The 19728-nt window shown below is 50.4% G+C and overlaps 2 protein-coding genes across 3 annotated transcripts in view; both read right to left on the bottom strand.

The window, feature by feature from the left end:
* Nucleotides 1-1965: 1965 nt before the first annotated feature.
* SLC35E4 (solute carrier family 35 member E4) lies at nt 1966-2824 on the bottom strand. Its single transcript, XM_044685490.1, has one exon. It carries the CDS (start codon nt 2716-2718, stop codon nt 1966-1968), a length of 753 nt encoding a protein of 250 aa, XP_044541425.1. The 5' UTR covers nt 2719-2824.
* Nucleotides 2825-4125: 1301 nt separating this feature from the next.
* TCN2 (transcobalamin 2) overlaps nt 4126-19728 on the bottom strand; it is an 18748-nt gene continuing 3145 nt past the window's right edge. For both annotated transcript variants that reach the window (XM_044674248.1, XM_044674255.1), the window contains 8 exons: nt 18485-18677; nt 17389-17543; nt 15449-15610; nt 10665-10837; nt 9375-9555; nt 8403-8586; nt 5044-5159; nt 4126-4817 (listed from right to left, as the gene is read on the bottom strand). In XM_044674248.1, coding sequence (XP_044530183.1) covers nt 4756-4817; nt 5044-5159; nt 8403-8586; nt 9375-9555; nt 10665-10837; nt 15449-15610; nt 17389-17543; nt 18485-18677 — 1226 coding nt within the window. In that variant the 3' untranslated portion in view covers nt 4126-4755. The remainder of the gene's footprint in view (nt 4818-5043; nt 5160-8402; nt 8587-9374; nt 9556-10664; nt 10838-15448; nt 15611-17388; nt 17544-18484; nt 18678-19728) is intronic.

Here is a 19728-nt window from a genome sequence, read left to right as displayed (position 1 = left end):
GAGAGAAAGAGAGAGAGAGAGAGAGAGAGAGAGAGAGAGAGAGAGAGAGAGAGAGAGAGAGAGAGAGGAAGGGAGACACACACACAAAGACAGAGAGAGAAAGAAACAGAGAGAGAGATGGGGGAGAGACAGGAGGAGAAAGAGAAGGAGGGAGAGAGACACAGAGAGAAAGAGAAAGAAACAGAGAGCGAGAGATAGTGAAAGGAGAGACACACAGAGAGAGACACAGAAAGAAACAGAGAGAGAGGGGGAGAGACAGGAGGAGAAAGAGGAGGGACGGAGAGACAGAGAGACAGAGAGAGACAGAGACAGAGAGAGACACACACATACACAGAGACAGAGAGAGGAAGAAACAGAGACAGAGAAAGGAGAGACACAGAGAGAGAGAGAAACAGAGAGAGAGAGAGAAAGAGACAGAGACAGAGAGAGAGAAGAGAGAGACAGGAGAAAGAAGAGGGAGGGACAGAGAGACAGAGAGACAGAGAAAGAAACAGACAGAGAAAGGAGAGACAGAGAGACAGAGAAAGAAAGAAACAGAGAGAGACAGAGAGACACACAGAGACAGAGACAGAGAGGGAGAGAGAGAAGGGAAAGAGATAGAAAGACAGAGAGGGGGGGTGGGGGGAGAGAGAGTGAGAGAGCACAAGGGAGGGAAAAGAGAGTGAACTAGGTAGGGAGAAAATAAAGGAGAGATGGCAGAGGAAAGAAGGAGAAGGAGGAGAAGAAGAGAGAAAATTGAAAGTCTAGGCGGGGGGACTGCTGGCAATGAAGACTGGGAAATCCAGAAGGATGGGGATGGTAGTGGAGGGATGCAGCTATACTTCCTTTCAGACATCCTCCAAATAAACCAATCTCCATCCTACTTTCTAAATAGTGTCCCTTCCCCACTTGCATGGAACACGGGGCTGTGGATGAGTTCAAGGTCTTGGGGGTTTCAGGGCCTCCTCCAGGCCCCCCAAACAGAACACCAGGCCGGGAGCCATTATCCACTAGGGCTCTAGCCCACCTGCCCTTCCCTTAAGTATTGGGGCTAACCAAAACATCTCCCCGTTCCAGGACCTCAGGTAAGAGCAGGAACCGAGCCATTCTCGCCCCTGTGGAGGTCTAGACTTCACTGTGTACATGTAGAGACACCCTGGGGACTCTGACGGCATCTCTGGGGGCCGGCCTAGACTCCAGTTAACGCTTATGACTCAGGATGGCCAGTCTAAGGATGGATGCAAGCGCAGAACGAATGTCTCAGTGGGAAGAGCCCTGAGAGCAGCTTCGGTGCAGCCTGGACCCAAGCTCCCCTTCTTTACAATATACTCAGATAAAGTTCTAGACCTCCAGAGATGGGCAAGCAGGACCTAAAGGGATTAAAGTTTTTCCTGACGTCACGGCTAAACAGCCTTTCCTCCCTTCGTTCTGCTCTCTGGGGCCAAGCAGAAAGAACTTCATCTTGCAATCCAAAGGAGGGGGAAAAGGCTGGATTTGGAGTTTAAGGACTTGGGTTCATGTTTTGACCTTGCCCAGCTACTTCTTATCTGTGACATTGGATAAGTGCCTTCCTTTTCTAGGCCCGTTTCCTCTCCCTTCCTGAGGCAGCTAGAGAATGCCAGGGGGTGAGAAGGGCCTTAGAACTGGGAATGTCAGGGCTGGGAGAGGCCTTAGAATAGACAGAATGGCTTTTAGAATAGAAAATATCTGAGCCAGGAGATTTCTTAGAACATAGACAGTCAGAGCTAGAGGGGCCTTAGAACAGAGAATGTCAGTCTAGAACAGGGAGTGCCAGGACTAGAAGGAGCCTAAAACGGGGGGTGTCAGGGCTAGAAGGGGCCTAGAACAGGAGGCAGGGCCAGAAGGGGCCTAGAACAAGGGGGAGGGTCAAGGCTAGAGGAGCCTAGAACCAGGGGAAGCAAGGCTAGAGGGGCCTAGAACAGGGGGTGCCAAGGCTAGAGGGGCCTAGAACAGGGGATGCCAAGGCTAGAGGGGCCTGGGCACACCCGTGTGGCTCAACCCTCTCAGTTCCCAGATGTGGAGACTGCTTTGGCGCTTGTGGGGCAGCAGGGTGCCCAGCACAGCGGGCAATGGGTACTCACTTTGCTGCACAGATTTGAGGCCTCGGAGGAAGGTGGCAGCGAAGAGGAAGCAGCAGCCAGTGCGGTGGAAGTGCATCTCGCCCAGGATGCTGCAGGCAGCGCCCAGGCAGATGGGCCCCATGGCAGCATACTGCAGCGGGTGATGGCGCCTGCCCAGGATGGCCTTGGACAAGGCCAGGGTGAAGAGCGGGGTGGTGGTGTAGACCATCTGGGCGAAGTCCAGGTGCACGTAGGTGAGACCCAGGTTCCCGCAGGCCACAGCAGCACAGAAGGTCAGGCTCAGCAGGAAGAGCCTCCTCTTGGCCCGGGCAGGGAGCGGCAGGCGTGTCCGGTGCCCGGCCAGCGGGTAGCCCAGCAGCACGGCGGTCAGCATGTGGAGGGCGGACAGCAGCAGCGGGTAGCGGAAGCCGTGCACGGTGAATAGCCACTTGTTGAGGCTGGACATGCTGGTGCCCGTGGCCAGCCACACCAACACAGTGGCCAGCACACGCCCGGGGCTGCCTGCCGCTGGCCACTGGCCCTCGCCCTGCCCCTGGGTCCGCGGGGCCCGCCGCCAGGGCAGCAGAAGGGTGGCGGCCGGAGCTCCATGGGCCGAGCTCATCCCTGCTTCATGGTCCCTCCGGGAGCAGATGCACATGGGGGCCCCGGGGCCGGCCGCCTGGCCAGCCACACGGGCAGCGGCTCCCCGGGGGAGCGCGGGCCTCCGGGGAGGATGCCGGCCGATCTCCAAGCGCAGTTAAGGCCAGGACACAGCGGGCAGTGGCGGCGTTAATACCCTCCCCCAGCAGCGCGGCTCCGCCCGCTGCTGCTCTGTTACTCCAGCCGGGCTGGGCCGCCTCCCCCATCCGGGACTGGCGCACAGCGGAGGGAGGGCAGGGCCGTCCCAGGACACGCCCACGGACACGCCCCCGCCCCGCCCGGGCTCCGCCGGGCCGCCCCCATTGGTCAGAGCCACCGTTGCTGTGGAAACCGCCCAGGGAGCCCTCCCCATCCCGCTCCACCGGCTGAAGCAGCCAGTTGCCATGGTGACGGGGACCTGGCCCAGGGCTAGGAGGTGGGTCTGGCTCAGAAGCACGTGCTGGGGAAGCCCCCTCCCCAGATTGGCTCCTAAGGGCAGGCAGTGGGCCTGGTCCTCTCGTCAGGGTCTGTCCCTCCCTCAGAGTGCCCGGCCCACACTCAGCGCTGCCCGCTCTAGGCTAAGGGCTCCTGGAGGTGGCGTCACGGGACTAGAGGAAGTTCTTAACTTTGCCCTCTGCCTCCGATTACTCCAGCGGTGCCCTGGGCCTGCTCCCAGCTCCCGCAGGCAGGGCAGGCTGGCGCTCAGGCCAGGCGGGCAGTCAGCCGGCCCTGCCCATCCGCCGCCCCATCTCCTGGGTTCTTGGGAGCTTTCAGGAGAGGAGGGCGCCCGGCTCCCTTCCCACCTCCTTCCCTGCCCAGCCTTGCCCGGCTCCTGGCCCGCCTCCTTTCCCATGGTCCCTCCTCTCGGGGGTGCACCCACCTCTGGGCAGGAACAGGGGCCCACAACAGGAAGGAGAGTCATCCTCCTTGGCCTGAGCCTGGGTGGGGTGCAGGGAAAACTGAGTCACTGCAGCTGGGCTGGAGCAGGCCACAGGGGCCAGTCCCTGCCCTGCTAGCCCAGGGCTGTAAATTCCATCCTTTGGGCCTTTATCACTTGGGGTCCTGCTGGGGCCTTTGGGGGATCCACGATCCAGGGGCTCACCCAGCTCGAGGCTGTATTTGCAGACTGGGAGAGGCCTGTGGCAGCAGCCTCCCCCTGCTGGTCAGGGAAGAGACAGGCCCAGGCCCAGCAGCTCCATATCCAAGGGCCCTCTCAGGATGGGCCTGCCCAGTGAATGCTCATTTGGCTCCCAGATCCCTGCCTCCTCCTTCAGGGGATCCCCTGGGCTTTGGGCCTCCTTCCTAGGAAGTGTGGCTGGGAGATGCCCCCTGGCCGGTGGTCCCTGTGGGCAGCCTCTACTTCTCCATCTTCCCAGACGTGACTCGAGTCGCCCCAGCCTTCATGAACAAGCAGCCATGCCCAGGCTTAAACATCAGAGATTTAATCATTCTGGATAGAACCAAAGGGCCAAAATGCACTGGGACGGGGCCTGGGGCTGGAATCAAGGTCCAACCTGAGTAGATAGTCTCCATTCAGTGCAAGGGATGAATCAGGAGGCTAATAAGAGGATGAAACTCCTTAACCCAGGGGTGGGGGTGGATCCATAGGATGTGCAGCCTAGAACTAGCCGAACAGTCAAAAGCCCTGAGTTCAGATCCTGACCGGACCTTGTGGGACCCTGCCTTCTTCTTGGTCTCTGTGGCCTCCTCAGTTAATCTGGACTGGATCCCCAGGGTGGCTTCCACAGATCCTTCTGGTGAACCTTACAGTGCCATGGACATGGCTTATTGGCAGGGCAGGGCCCCAGGGGTGCCAGCTTTGCAGGGCCCGCTGAGGTCCCACATGGGAGTCATAGGTGGGTGGATGCCTCTGGATCTGGAAGGATGAAGGGAGCAGAGGGATGGCTAGGGGAAGAGGCTAGTGGGGAATTCCTGCTTCCTTTGCAGAGGGCAGGGTTTGACATCCCCCATCCTAGCTGGTGTGGGAGGGTTCGAATGGGGGGTCTGGATCACTTTGGGGCAGGATGCGGGAGCCTTGGGATGAGGGAGCAGCCCTCTACCAGCTGGCCAGCCTCAGAAGGATAGTCTCTCCATCCTGGGGCTTGTAGTCGGAAATACCTGCAGAGAGAGAGAAGCAGGCAGGTAGGCTTGGCAACCAGCATGACTTGGGGCCCACAGAGGGGAGGTGTTACATGGAGACTACAAGGGAGACAGAATCGCTCTGGGCTGGGCTAGTCCCACGCCCCTCCCCTCCCTCCCCTCCAGCACCACGTTCCCCAAAAGATGGGTGGAAGGGCTGGGGGGGACACACACACACTCCCCAGTCAGGGATCTCCAGCCTTACCTTGCTGCAGGGGAGTGTCTGGGGCACGGAGGAGCTGCCAGTACTGACGTTCTCTGGGGCTTATGCCCATCACCGAGGTTAAAAAGGAACCGGACAAAGTGGTCTGAGTTCCAAACCTGCCAAAAACAGAATCAGGTCTTAGGACACTGGAAGGGACTTCAAGGGCCATTTGAATCCAACTCCATCACTTTCCAGAGGAAGAGACTGAGGCTCAGAGAGGCAACCCAGGCAGGAAATGGGAGAGGCGATATTTGAACCGGAGTCCTTAGGAAATATAATGGCTGTGGCCTGGGAGGAAGTGAAGCCAGGGTAATGTGTCTGAAAGCAAGAGTTTGAGCCCTTCCCTCTGAGCATCTCACCTTCTAGGAGCACCCAAGGGGAGAGGAGAGGGATTCCAGTGTGGATCTCCCCTTTCCTCACTTCTCGTTTCCTATCCATTTTCTCCTTTTAATTTCACCATAAACCTGTGACGTAAGTAGGGCCACACTGTGATCTGAATTTCCCAGATGAGGAATCTGAGGCAGGGAGGGTGGGAAGGGAAATGGGAAGTCTTGCGTAAGTTAATGGGAGAGTCAGAGCTTGAACCCAGGGCTCCTGGCTCCATATCCAGGGCTTCTCCCACCACCCCTCACTTTCAGGGCAATTCGGTGTGTCACTGCAAGATTTGAGAGAACTGAGAAAGTCTACCGCCTTTCCAGGGCTAAGAGCTCTTGGCAATTGTGTCCTTGTCTCATCTCCCCCATTATTAGGGCGGAAGCTTGAGGTGTACATGGGTATGGAACCTTGCATACCATATATCAGCCTCGGCTGGTGTGCTGGGTTGTTTTTATAGGCTCACAGGACTAGGGCTAGAAGGACCTGAGAGACCCTCCAGTCCACCCACCTCTCATCTTTCAGAAGGGGAAACTGAGGCCCGGAGGGGCCCTCTCAGAGGCTCAGAGATCTAGAGATGGAAGGACGTGAGAGGCCCTCCAAGGCCACCACCACTCCCCTCATTTTACAGAGAAGGAAACCTCAGTTTTGCTGACCTCTTTCCAGCTCTTTCTAATCCCTTCTTATAAGAGATGGCCTCTGGAAGGAGAGGAACATAAAGGAGGGACATAAAAGGGTAGGAAAGCGATGCCAAAACCAGAGATATTTATTTTTCATTTAAATCATGCATTAAGGTTGGCAACGCCCTTTACATGATATCTGTTCTCTCATATTCTTGAGCAACTCCATGAGGGAGTTGCTATTATTATTAACCTCATTTTACAGATGACGAAACCAAGGCTCAGAAGTGTAACCTGCCCACGGTCACACAGCTAGTCAATGTCTGAGGCAGGATTCGAATGCAGGGCTTCCTGATTTGTTGTAACATTTTTTTTTAAAGGAAGACTGAGTTCCTGAGATAGTCCCTTCCCTACACTGCCCTCCCAACATGAACACTGCATCTTTAATCAATGTTATATTGAATTATAGCATCACAATCATAGTTTTGGAGCTGGAAGGGACCTAGACAGCACCTAGTCTAATCCCAATCCCCTCCTTTTGTAGAGGAGGAAACTGAGGCCCAGGGAGGAGAAGTGATTTGCTCAAGAACATATAGTGACTTGAAATAAGGCCTTTAGCTTTCAGTCTGTTGCTCCTTTTACTGCTCTACACCAACATGGGACAAGGAAGTGCTGAGCTTATGCTTATGGAGCGGGTAGGTGGCTCAGTGGATTGAGAGCCAGGCTCAGAGATGGGAGATCCTGGGTTCAAATCTGACCTCAGATACTTTCTAGCTGCCGTAGCCCTGGACAAGTCACTTAACTTCCAATTCTTAGTCCTTACCACTTACTTTACACAGTATTGATTCTAAGATGGAAGATAAGGGAGGAGAAAGAAGAGGAGAGGAAGGAAGCAGCATTGACAAGTTGGAGGGTACCCAGAGGAAGTGACCCACGATGGAAAAGAGTCTTGAAATTATTAAAATCAACTAAAGGAACGAGGGGGTGTTTAACCTGGAGAAGAGAAGGCATGGGAAAGATGTGATTGGGAAGTACAAATATTTGCAGGCCTACCATAGGGAGAAGGGATTAAATGGCTTTTTCTGCTCAGCCCCAGAGGCCAGAACCAGGAGCAAGAAAAGGAAGAGGGGAAGAGGCGTAAACTTAGGCTCGGGGGTCAGGAAACCCTTCTTAACAGTCAGGAGATGGTGGAACCCCTCTTTTAAGGCCTGTAGGCAGAGGCTGCGAACATGCCATCTTTCTCAGCTATCTCTCACTGTGTCACCAGTGTGTTAGATGAGTTTTCATCTTCCCCTCCCTCTTTAAAATACAAGCTCATTTTTTTTTTAAATCCTCACCTTCCGTCTTGGAATCAATACTGTGTATTGGCTCCAAGGCAGAAGAGTGGTAAGGGCTAGGCAATGGGGGTCAAGTGACTTGCCCAGGGTCACACAGTGAGAAGTGTCTGAGGCCAGATTTGAATCTAGGACCTCCCATCTCTAGGCCTGGCTCTCCATCCACTGAGCTACCCAGCTGCCCCCATAAAATACAAGCTTATTGAGGGCAAGGACTGTCATGTTTGTATATCGTACAGTAAGATCAGTACAGGCCTAGCACACAGGAAGTACTTAATAAATGGTCACTCTAGATATGTCTGTCTGTCTATCTATCTATCTATCCATCCATCCATCCATCCATCCATCTATCCATCTATCTATCCATCTATCTATCTATCTATCTATCTATCCATCCATTCATCCATCTATCTATCTATCTATCTATCTATCTATCTATCTATCTATCTATCTATCTATCTATCTATCTATCTATCCATCCATCCATCCATCTATCTATCTATCTGTCCATCTGTCTATCTATCCATCTATCTGTCTGTCTGTCCATCTGTTTGTCCATCTGTCCATCCATCCATTCATCCATCCATCCGTCTATTTGTCTATCTATCTATCTATCCATCCATCTATCCATCTATCTATCTAGCCATCCATCTAATCCATCCATTTATCCTATTTGTCCATCTGTCTGTCTGTCTATCTATTTATCTACCATCATTATTAGGTTTTCTTGGGCCTGTGCCTTTATCTGAGCGCCCATCATAACTCCAACCCCAGGAACTCAGAAGAAGAGAAGGTGTGACAGGAAGTGGCAAGCATGCTATACTTGGAATAAGATCTGAGTTCAAATCCCAGACTATTTATTAGCAAGATGGCCCTAGGCAGGTCCCTTAATCTCTGTTGGCCTCCGTTTCCTCAGCTCCAAAATGGGGATAACTACACTTGTAGGATCTATCTCCCCTGAACTTTTAAACTTTACAAGGCTATGGAAATGGGAGCTGCTCTTGTTTTCCTTCCTATTAAAGGAGCTTCTTACATGAAATGGCCCTCCTCTTGGGCCTTGATCATGACGTCTTCCAGCGTGGCCCCCTCAGGGACAAAGTACTGCCCATTGTGAAGGAACACGTTCTGGAACTCCCCTTGGACTCTCAGGGAGACCCTGATTATCCGTAGCTCCGGAGTCTGTGGGGTGGTGGCATCCTCTTCCAGAGGACCTAGCACTGGGATAAGAAAAGTAAGGCAGTGAGGAGTCCCATGGCACCAAGGACCAAACTGAGTTCACTTCAAAGGACTGTGACCGAGCCCTGAATGCCTGGTCCAGCGTGCCCCGGATAGGCTGTGGGAGATCTCAGGAAGCAGAGCCCCCCTGGCTCTACCCAGGAAGGACTCATAGAACAATGAGGGAGGCCACATTCCCATTGCAGAAATAAGAGCTTCTGTGCTCAGGACCCAGTGGACCTGGGAGAAGGATTCCCCAGGCCTGGATTAGTCGGGGAAGGTTTATCATAGGCCAGAAGTCATCTAGAACCACCCTCAGTTTCCTCATCTGTAAAATGAAGATAATAATAGCACCTTCCTTCCAGGATTGTTGTGAGGCTCAAATGAGATAACAAAGGGCTCTGCCATCAAGCCCATATGAAGCTATTATTACTAACAATAGTGAATTGATGTCTTCAGAGTTAGAGGTCCTGAGTTCAAATGCTGGTTTTGTCACTCCCTGTGAGAAATTAAAGGAATCATTTCTTCACTGATGGCCTCAGTTTCCCTTTCTGTAAAATAAGAGTGTTGGACTAAATGGCCTCTGAAGTCCCTTCCAGCCTTAAGAGGGTGGAAGACAGGTCAGCAAACATTTATTAAGCACCTAATGAATGCACAGCATTGTACATTTTCATCCCCCATAAAAACAGGCACAGAGGAAGCTGCGGGGCTGTCTTCCCCCTTCTTCCCCACTCCCTCCTCCTTCCCTCCTTTTTTGTCTCCCCACCACAGGCTTCTCGGCTCTTCTAACCTCTTTCATCATTGCAGTCCAGCTGTATAAGGTCGAGGTAAGTTTTGTGGTGTAGGACTGGCAGCAGCTGGGACAGAGGGATGGGGTTCTCGAAGGCCCCTGCCTGCAGGCCCTTCAGAAGAGCACCCCCAACCCGGAGGCAGGCTAGCTCTGACTCAGGCGAAGGAGCTGCCATCAGGGCCTGGGAATGACAGGAAAGATACAGACTGAGGAGTCCAAACCCCACACCGAGAGAGGTCACAGCTTCATCAAGGGTAGGAACTCCAGAGATCCAGGTCAACCCTTTTGTTTCCCAGAGGAGGAAACTGAGGCCCAGGAAGTGAAGTCGATATATAGAAAGATAGATAGGTGGATGGACAGATAGACAGATAGATAGGTGAATAGATAGACAGACAGATAGAGAGATAGAGAGATAGATGACAGATAAATAGACAGATGGACAGACAGATAGATAGACAGACAAATGGATAGATAGATAGATAGACAGACAGATGGACAGATAGATAGCTGGACAGATAGACAGATAGATAGATAGATAGATAGATAGATAGATAGATAGATAGATAGATAGATAGACAGACAAATGGACAGATAGATAAATAGACAGATGGACAAATAGACAGACAGACAAAGAGAGAGAGAGAGAGAGAGAGAGAGAGAGAGATAGACAGATAGATAGCTGGACAGATAGACAGACAGACAGACAGATAGAGAGATAGATGACAGATAGACAGATGGACAGATAGATAGATAGAAAGACAGATAGATAGACAAATGGATAGATAGATAGATAGACAGATAGATAAATAGATAGAAAGATAGACAGATATATAGATACATAGATAGACAGATAGACAGACAGATGAGTGGATGGATGGATAGATAGACACATACAGACAGACAGACAGATAGATAGACGGACAGACAGATAGATGGATGGACAGATGGATAGATAGATAAATACACAGACAGACAGATAAATGGATGAGTGGATGGATGGATAGATAGACAGATAGATATAAATAAACAGACAGAGAGAGAGAGAGAGAGAGAGAGAGAGAGAGAGACGGAGAGACAGAGAGATGGATAGACGATAGAGGGATTGGCAGATGGGCAGACAGACAGATAGATAAACAGATACATATATGCACAGATACAAAGATAGATAGATGGATGGATAGACAAACAGACAGAGAGAGAAGACAGATAGGATAGATGAATGGATTGATTAAGCCCTTCTCTGTGTCAGGCAAACCCAACCTCCAGTCACCACCAAATGCCCTCTCCCACCTGTAGGGCCAGAGGGCTGCTGTATATGTTTCCAAAGTAACCTTCTGGGGTTTCTTCTTCCAGGATTTTGTTCCTGAGATGCTTTGAGGCACTGGAGATCCGAGAGGCCAGGCCTGGGTTGAGGCCAGAATCCTTCAGGCACGAGAAGGTCAAACTTGCCATTGCTGCTGTGTCTGGGGAAAAGGATGTAAAATACTGTTGAAGGGAGGCTTGTCTGGAATCAGATCTTCTCTCCTTCCTCCCCACCCCCAACTCCATCACTCTTCCTTCTGGGCATCTCTGGGTCCTTCTGTGGCCATGGTCCTACCCTGGGCCAACACGGCCCATGTCCTCCTGAGTTCTAAATGAGACATAATGGGAGAAGCTTCCTATCTGGAGTGGGAGGTCTTGGGTTCAAATGCCACTTTCGCTACCTACTAACTTGAGTCACTTTCCCTCTTCTGAGCTCAATTCCTTCCTCTGTCAAAGGTTGGGGACCTGGTGGTCTCTGGGGTCTCCAGCAGCGCTGGGTCTTCTTAGGTCCTTCTTCTACCAAGCAGCCGGCTCAGATCCCTGCCAGAAATGGCTGCACAGGTATGGGCTCCGGGCTTGATGCTAACCCCCCGTGGAGCCCTGGCTTTTGCCAGGCTTCCTCCTGCTCTAATTAGATCACAGCACTGAGATATTAAAGGACCCAGAGGGTGGCCTCCAGGGGCAGTGCAGATGCTTAGGGAGGAGCTACGGAAAGAGCTGAGCAGATACAGAACAGGCTGGAGAAGACGGGCAAGCCCAATAAGACTTTGAATTTCATGAGGGCAGAGGTTGCACCTACCCATCCCACCAACTAACAGACTGTTGGACATCCAGAATTAGAAGTGGCGAGAAAAGGGCCCATAGAGTATAGAATGTCAGAGCTTGGAGGGGGGGCAGCTGGGTAGCTCAGTGGATGGAGAGTCAGGCCTAGAGACGGGAGGTCCTGGGTTCAAATCTGGCCTCAGACACTTCCCAGCTGGGTGACCCTGGGCAAGTCACTTGACCCCCATTGCCCACCCTTACCAATCTTCCACCTAGGAGCCAATGCACAGAAGTCAAGGGTTTTAAAAAATTATTTAAAAAAAAAAAAAAAAAGAATGCCAGAGCTTGGAGGGAAGCTAGAACATGGAATGTCAGAGCTGTGAGAGGACCTAGAACCTAGAATGTCGGATCACATTCATCAATTGGCCAAAAAAAAAAAAAAAAAGACAACAGTTGCAAAGACTTTGGGGAAATAGGCACACAGGCGGATTCGTACCTAGAGCAGAGAACTGGTCCAGCTATTCTAGAAAGTAATTTGGAACTGCGGTGCTAAACCGTTTATACCCTTTGACCTAGCAATACCAGTATAAGATCTATACCTCAGAGAGAACAAAGAAAGAGAGAAAAGACCCATTTGGACAAAACTATGGCTGATCACTCTTTTCATGGCGGCAGAGAAACAGAAACGGAGGGAATACCCATCAAGCAGGGAATGGATGAACACGTTAGGGTATATGAATGGGAATGGAATACTACTGTGCTGTAAGAAATAACGAAGGTGGGGGTAGCTGGGTGGCTCAGTGGATTGAGACCCCGACCCAGAGATGGGAGGTCCTGGGTTCAAATCTGGCCTTCAACACTTCCTTGTTTGTGTGACCCTGGGCAAGTCACTTAACCTTCAATGCCTAGCCTTTACCACTCTTCTGTTTTAGAATCGGTATTGAATCTAAGATGGGAGATACGGATTAAAAACAAAATGAATGAAAGGGATAGTTTTGGGAAAATCTAGGAAGATATCCATGAACTGATGCAAAGATAAGTAGGCAGAGCCAGGAGATGATAACAAAAATATTGTAAAGACCAACAACCCGGAAAGACTTGGGACCTCCACTCAACCACAGCCCCAGAAGACAGCTGATGAAGAATCCTTTGATGTTGTTGTTTGGTTATGTTTGACGGCTCGTGATCCCATTTGTGGTTTTCTTGGCAGCCTTACTAGAGTGGTTTGATTTCCTTCTCCAGCTCATTTTACAGATGAAGGAACTGAGGCGAACAGAGTTAAGTGACTTGTCCAGGGTCACATAGGTAGGAAGTGTCTGAGGCCAGATTTGAACTCAGGAAGACGAATCTTCCAGGTACTCTAGAACAGTCGCTCTGTGCACTCTGGTGCCCCCTAGCTACCCTGAAGAACCTTACCTACTACCTGAGAGGAAGATGATGGGCTCAAGATGCAGAATAAGATATGTTTAGGATATAGCCAATGAGGGAATTTGACATGTTCTCCTTTATTTATTACAAGAGTTTTGTTTTCCTTTTCCATTTTCTAAATTTGGGAGAGGAGTGGGAGGAGGAAAAAATAGATTTTTGTTCAGTTAAAAAAATTAAATAAAAAATGTGTCAGGTAAGGGGTGGAATGGTGCCTTAGAGCATAGACTATCACAACTGTGAGGGGCCTTAGCCCAGAGAACTCAGAGTCAAAATGCATAAAATCAGACCTAGGAAGGACCTTAGAACAGAAATTGTCAAATCCGGAAAGGATCTTAGAAGACAGAACAAGTATTTCAGAAATGGGATAGTCCTTAGAACAGGGAATGTCAGAGTCAAAGGAGGGGTCTTAGAACAGGGGATGTCAGGCTGAGAGGGAGCTCAGAAATCAAGAAGAGCTTCCTTTACAGAGGAGGAAACTGAGGCTAGGATATGGCTAGCTCATGTCTAGAAAATGAATCAGTGGCAGAGATGAGACTTAAATGCAAGCTTCTAGAAATCCTACTCAGTGGGGGGAAGAAGGAAAAGGGAACAAACATTTATTAAGCACCTACTATGTGTCAGGCACTATGCAGAATGCTTCATAAATATTATCTCATTAGCACAACAACTATGGATGAGGAACTGAGGCCAACAGAAGTTAAGTGACTCTCTCAGAGTCAAACAGAAAGGAAACTGGAATTGAACTCACATCTTTTTGAGTCTGGGCTGGTGCTCTAACCACTGCACAACCTATCCCCCTAGAAGTTCACAGAATAATAGCATCTTAGAATTGGGAGGAACATTGGAGCTAACTGAATCTCCACCAACACTATCATTCTTTTGATCCAGGACGATCCTGAGGGACTTATGAGAAAGAATGCTTTCCACATGCAGAGAAAGAACTGTGGGAGCAGAAATGCAGAAAAAAACACATGACTTATCATTTTTATATGGGTATAGATTTGGGGTTTTGGTTATAAAAGATCACTCTGTGACCTTTTACAAAAATGAATAATATGGAAATAGATATCAAGGGATAACACATGTATAACCCAGTGGAATTGCTTGTCTGTTCCAGGAGGGGGGGAGGGAAGAGAGGAGGGAGAAAATATGAATCATGTAACCATGGGGAAATACTTAAAAATTAAAAAACAGGATTAAAAAAACACTATCATTGTTGAATCATGTGAAAAACACTTATCTTCATGTCAAAAAAGATCTGAGTTCTAATCATGACACTAGTACTTTCTAGCTGAGTGGCTCTGGACAAATCACTTCATCTTTGGTCTCTTCACTTATAAAGTGGGGATAATAATAATCTAACACAATCACAGAAGCACAGCTCTTGAAGGGCCCTTGGAAGCTCCCTTGTCCAAACCTCCCCTCCAACAGAAGAAGAAAGCAAGGCTAAGTGATTGGCTCTAGGTCAGTGATGGTGAACTTTTTAGAGACCGAAGAGGCTAAGTGCCCAAACTGCAGCCCTCAGGCCACACGTGAGCTGCCCCTTTACCCCAGACAGGGGAGGGAGGCAGCATTCCCATTGGGCTGCTGGGCAGAGGGGCAGGTGATGGGAGAAACGTCCTTAGGTGCACGGGGAGAGGGTAAGGGGAACAGCTCCCTCTGGCAGGTTCCAGCATGAGTTCTATAGGTTCACCAACACAGATCTAGGCTATGCAGATAGTAACCATCAGAGGCTAGACTCAAATCCATGTTCTGTGACTCCTAAGACAGGCTATTTCCACTGTAGAATATACTATCCTAGAGTTGCCATCAGGGTCAAGGGAGAGAATGCACTGAAAGTCCTTTAAAAATCTTCAAGTCCCTCCTAGCTCTAATATTCTCTGTGTTAGAGTTCTTCATAGCTGGAACATTCCCTATTCTAAGGTTCACAATCCCCCTGGCTCTGGCATTTTCTCTTCTAAGATTCCTCCCTAGATCTACCATTCTTTGTTCTAAACTTCCTCCCCACCTAGGTTCTGACATCCAATGTTCTAGGTTCCCTCCCAGTCTAATACTCCCTGTTCTAAGAACCCTCCACCTCTGACATTCTATGTTCTAAGCCCCCTTCAGTTCTGATATTCCCTGTTCTAGGCCCCTCCCAGCCCTGACACCCCTGATCTAAGCCCCTAGCTCTGACACCTCCTATTCTAGGACCCCTCCTAGCTCTGACATCCTATGTTCTAAGGGTCCTACCAAGCCTGACACCCCCTGTTCTATAGGCCCCTCCCAGCCCTGACACCCCTGTTCTAAACCCCTTCCAGTTCTGACACCCCTGTTCTAAGCCCCCCCAGTCCTGACACCCCTTGTTCTATAGGCCCCTCCTAGCTCTGAATCTGTGATGCTCTCATTGGTTGGGGCTGGCCTGCTGGCAGGGGGCTGGGCATTGCATCAGTTAGTAAGCAGGACCTCAGAGGGGGAATTGCCTCCCCACAGGTGGGTAATGGGCTCTTCCTTCTGACTTCTGGGGTTCAGAGTTGCTGTAAACAAACTCTCCTCCCTCCCCATCCTCCCATCATAGCCCAGGACCCAGAGTGCTCACTCACCCACGGAGAACTGGTGCCCATGCAGGAAGAGGTTGTGTTCCGCAGCATGCAGGAGCTTCTCCACCACGTGTCCGGGTACCTTCTTGTTATGGATGCACAGTGCCAGGATGGACAGGCTGTACTGGTAATAGCTGGTGAGAGGGTAGCCCTCATGATTATGCCCTGGGAGGGGAGGACCACACAGGAGGTCATGGAGCCAGTGTGGGGAGCGTTCCTGCAGGACCCTCATCTCCATCCTCTCGCCCACAGTGAGTCCCATCTATGGCTCCTTGGGGCGGCCAGGAAATGCAATCGGATCTGATGGAGAGCTGTGGAATTCTTGTGTTTGTTTTTTGTTTTTTTTTTAAATCTTTCAGATTCTGGGAATATTATCTTTAAAGAAAGGCAGTGTGGGGGTAGTGGCTAGAGAACTGGCCTTGCAGCCAGAAAGGCCTGACCTCTGACCCAATAGACTGTGTGATCCTGGGCCAGTCACTGAACTTTTCAGTGTCTCTCAATGACTCTTACAACTGTCAGCTGCAGAGTCGTTTGTATGGAGAGAGTTCTTATGTGGATGGCATTATAGCTCTGGAAAAGCTGCCTCCTCCACTAATTATCTTTAATCCTGTTCTCTGTTTAATTACATTTCTCACTCTGACATCTTCCCACTGTTTATCAACCACTGGCACTGAGTGGCTAAGACACACTGGGCACTGCTGGGTATATGAGCCTCAGATACAACGAATGAAGCCCCCACCGGCTTCCCCAAGCTTACGTTCTATCCCGGGGACAGCAGGTGTGTGGAGGAGAACCTAAGGAATAAACAGGAGCAAGGGAATGCCAGGTTGTTCAGTCTTTCAGTCAGGAAAGACTATGGCTGGAAGGATGAGAAGAAGTCAATGCCCTACTGTGGGCAGGGCCCTGGGCAAAGGCCCACAGGAGATGCTAAGGCTTTCTTGTACTCTCCTGGCCCCAGGTAAAGGGGTATCCATTCAACCAACTGATTGGGGCAGCTAGAGTGCCAGGCCTGGAATCAGGAAGATCTGAGTTCAAATCTGACCTCAGATACTTCCTAGTTGTGTGACTCTAGGCAAGTCACTTTACCCTGAAGTTTCCTCATCTATAAAATGAGCTGGACAAGGAGATGGCAAACCAAGGGGTCACACAGTGGCAGACATGACTGAAAAACAACTGAACAGCAACATGCTTGGAATGGGCTCCTTCCTCCCTTCTGCTTCTTGGATTGCCTTCAAAGCTCAGCTCTGGCGCCACTCCCTACACGAAGCCCTGTCAGACTCCCCTGCAACTGCTAGTGTTTCAGCCACAAAATTACCTTGTATTTATTTTCTACGTATTTTATATCACTTTCTGGCTACATAGTGTCTCCCGTTAGAGAACATGAGCTCCCGGAGGGCAGGGACCATTTCATTTCTGTCTTTGTACCCCAAATCCCTAGCACTGTACCTGCCACACAGGGGTTATTAAAGAAATGCTTATTGGTTGGTGAATTAGCCTCATCTCTAGGTCCATCCGCAGTAGGATGGAAGCAACCCGAGGGCAAGAGCTGTATGGTTTACTAGTCTGTTCTGGGGCCTGGCACATTCTCCCTTCCTTCTCTGTTTCAGGTGGCTGTATGTCATCGATTGAGACTCCATTGGCTGGGATCTCCCAGATCTCCCAGAGCACCATGGACAGGAGTTAGGAGTTGGGGTACTGCTCACCTCCACTAGGCTGGCCTTGGATCACAGACATACAGCTCAGTGCTAGGCCTGCAGTCATAGCCAAGAGCCCAGGCCCTCCCCTATCCTCTACCCGGTGCCAAGGGCTTTGGAATCGAGTAGGCCAAGTAGGGAATAGGCAGTTCGCCAGTGGAGATTGTATTGAGTTCCTTACTGCTCTGATTATTTCCTCTTCCCATCTGCTGGCTCCTCAGGCTTTCCTGGGCTCCCCAGCCCACTTACCTATCCGATGCTTTTCTTCCTCTAGGTGATGCTTCAGTTGGGTGACCAGCATGCTTCCTTTCCTGGTGTCAATATCCCTACAGCCACCCCTCACAGCCAGCAGGTACAGGGCCAGCTGGCCCATGGAGGGCTTGGGTTGATGCTCCAGCGCCAGGCTAGGACAAAGACCATTTCAGCCTGGTCAGAGACATCCAGAGAAATCTCTAGGTTCTTCTAGCTGCCAGGCCACCCCTTCTTCCTTGCTCTTTCCCACTCCCCGAGGGAAAGGGATAGTAATCCCGGAATTATGGGATATAGGGCCAGGAGAGACCTTAGCAGTCAGCAGCAGAGGACACTAGAGCCCAAGGAATTCACTGGTACCACGGGGCAGAGAGTTAGGATTCCAGCCAGGGCCTGACACTCCAAATCCAGTGCTCTTCCCAGGTGGCTTCCTACTTCTCTGTGTCTGTGGCGTGTCCTCCCTTTCTCCCATTAGATCATAATCTCCATGGGGGCAGGGACTCATTTTTGTATTTGTATCACGAGTCTAACTCAGAGCCTGACATGGATGGACTAAACCAGTGATTCCCAAAGTGGGCGCCACCGCCCCCTGGTGGGTGCTGCAGCAATCCAGGAGAGTGGTGATGGCCAAGGTGCATTTATCTTTGCTATTAAAATTTTTTAAAAATTAATTTCCAGGGGGCTGAGGAATATTTTTTCTGGAAAGGGGGCGGCAGGCCAAAAAAGTTTGGGAACCACTGCGCTAGACAAATGATTTCACTGGTACTGGGAATTCCCAGTTAAGAAAACTCTCTCCCCCAATGCAGGTAGCCACCTTCTCTGAAACACAGTTTTGGAGAATCTCCAGGGAGGAGCTCTGAGAACTTACTTGTCCAGAGTTACCTAGGCAGGAAGCTCTTGGAGACCAGCAGCTTTCATCCTTATCTCCCCAGCACCTAGCATGGGGTCTGCCTCTCACAGTGATTAATGACTGTTGATGGAATTGGACTGAACTCTAGTGCCCTCCTGATTCTGAGCTGTGTGCCAGGGACAAAGCCTGTTTTCCCCAGATTGCCCAGCGTCGATCGGGGTCAGAGAAGGGAATGGGTAGCCATACCTGGAGAAACTCTGCTGGTAATGGATCATGAGGCTATTTAGATAGAAGTCATCTTGCTCCTGGCTTGGCTGTTTGGACAGGCGGAGCCCCACATAGATGCTGGGGTTCAGCTCCAAAGGGGCTTGCTGGTCTATCCATCCCAGAAGCTTCTGGGTGACTCTCACCACCAGGTTGCTGTTTGCAGGGGGGATTTCTGAAGGAGAGGAGGCGAGAAGAGACAAGACCACTTTTACTCAATCTCTCAAGGGTCTCAGTTTCCCCATCTATAAAATGAAGAGGTTGGACTACATGGACGTCATAGCCTACTGTAAATCTATGACCCTAACTCTTGTAACCTTGGGAAGGACCTTCCCTTCTTGGGCCTCAGTTTCCCCAACTATAAAATGAGAAGAGTGAGACTACTTGGCTTCAGAGGGCCCTTTCAGCCCCATATTTATGATACTGCGATCCCTCCTTGGACCACAGTTTCCTCATCTAGAAAACGAAGTGGTTGGATTAGATGCCACCACCGCAAGGTTCCTTATGGCTCTGGTCTATGATCTATGTTCCCTCCCTTCCTGCTCCTTATTCATAGACCTAACTGAGAAGCCACTTCCTCCTGGAAGCTTTCCCAGATCTCCCAAGCCTTGAAGGGCCTTGTCTTTCCTCTAGTCTCAAGCTGTTCCCTTTGGCCCACTCTTGAAAACATGTCATATCCTCATGGGACCACAAGCCTTTAGCGCAGGACAGGACACCAGAGGCCATCGATTCCAACCCACACTTGGACAAAGTTTCCCTCTACAAACCTCCTCCACTAAACTAGCCTGGGAGGGCAGAAACTGCAGTAGAAGGAGAATTGCCAAGAGGCCAATTTAAGCTTGAGGTTAGGAAATATGTCCCAACTGTGAGAGCTCTCCAGCAGAGGGGACAGGCTTCATCTTCATTCAGAGGCTAGAGGACCATTTTCCTCTATTTGGAGGGGGATGGTGGAAAGGGAACTCTGTTCTGGGCTGTGTTGGATAGGACTTTCTGAAACCCTTTCCAGGCCTGGGATTCTGGGATCCTGGGCAAGTAGACTCCCTGACCTCTGCTTGTAGGGGTGACTCATACGTGAGAATTATTATTGATAAATAAATATCTGTTGAATTGCAAAGTAAATGGGAAGGAAAGGAGAGTAAAGAAAGGAAGGAAGGAAGGAAGGAAGGAAGAAAGAAAGGAAGGAAGGAAGGAAAGAAAGGAAGGAAGGAAAGAAAGGAAGGAAGGAA

Source organism: Gracilinanus agilis, chromosome 1 (genome assembly GCF_016433145.1).
Source record: "Gracilinanus agilis isolate LMUSP501 chromosome 1, AgileGrace, whole genome shotgun sequence".
NCBI lineage: Eukaryota > Metazoa > Chordata > Mammalia > Didelphimorphia > Didelphidae > Gracilinanus > Gracilinanus agilis.
This window is presented reverse-complemented; position numbering and strand designations above follow the sequence as displayed.

Coding starts and splice junctions, on each gene's coding strand:
- SLC35E4 (XM_044685490.1), bottom strand. CDS start 2,718: ATGTGCATCTGCTCCCGGAGGGACCATGAAGCAGGGATGAGCTCGGCC.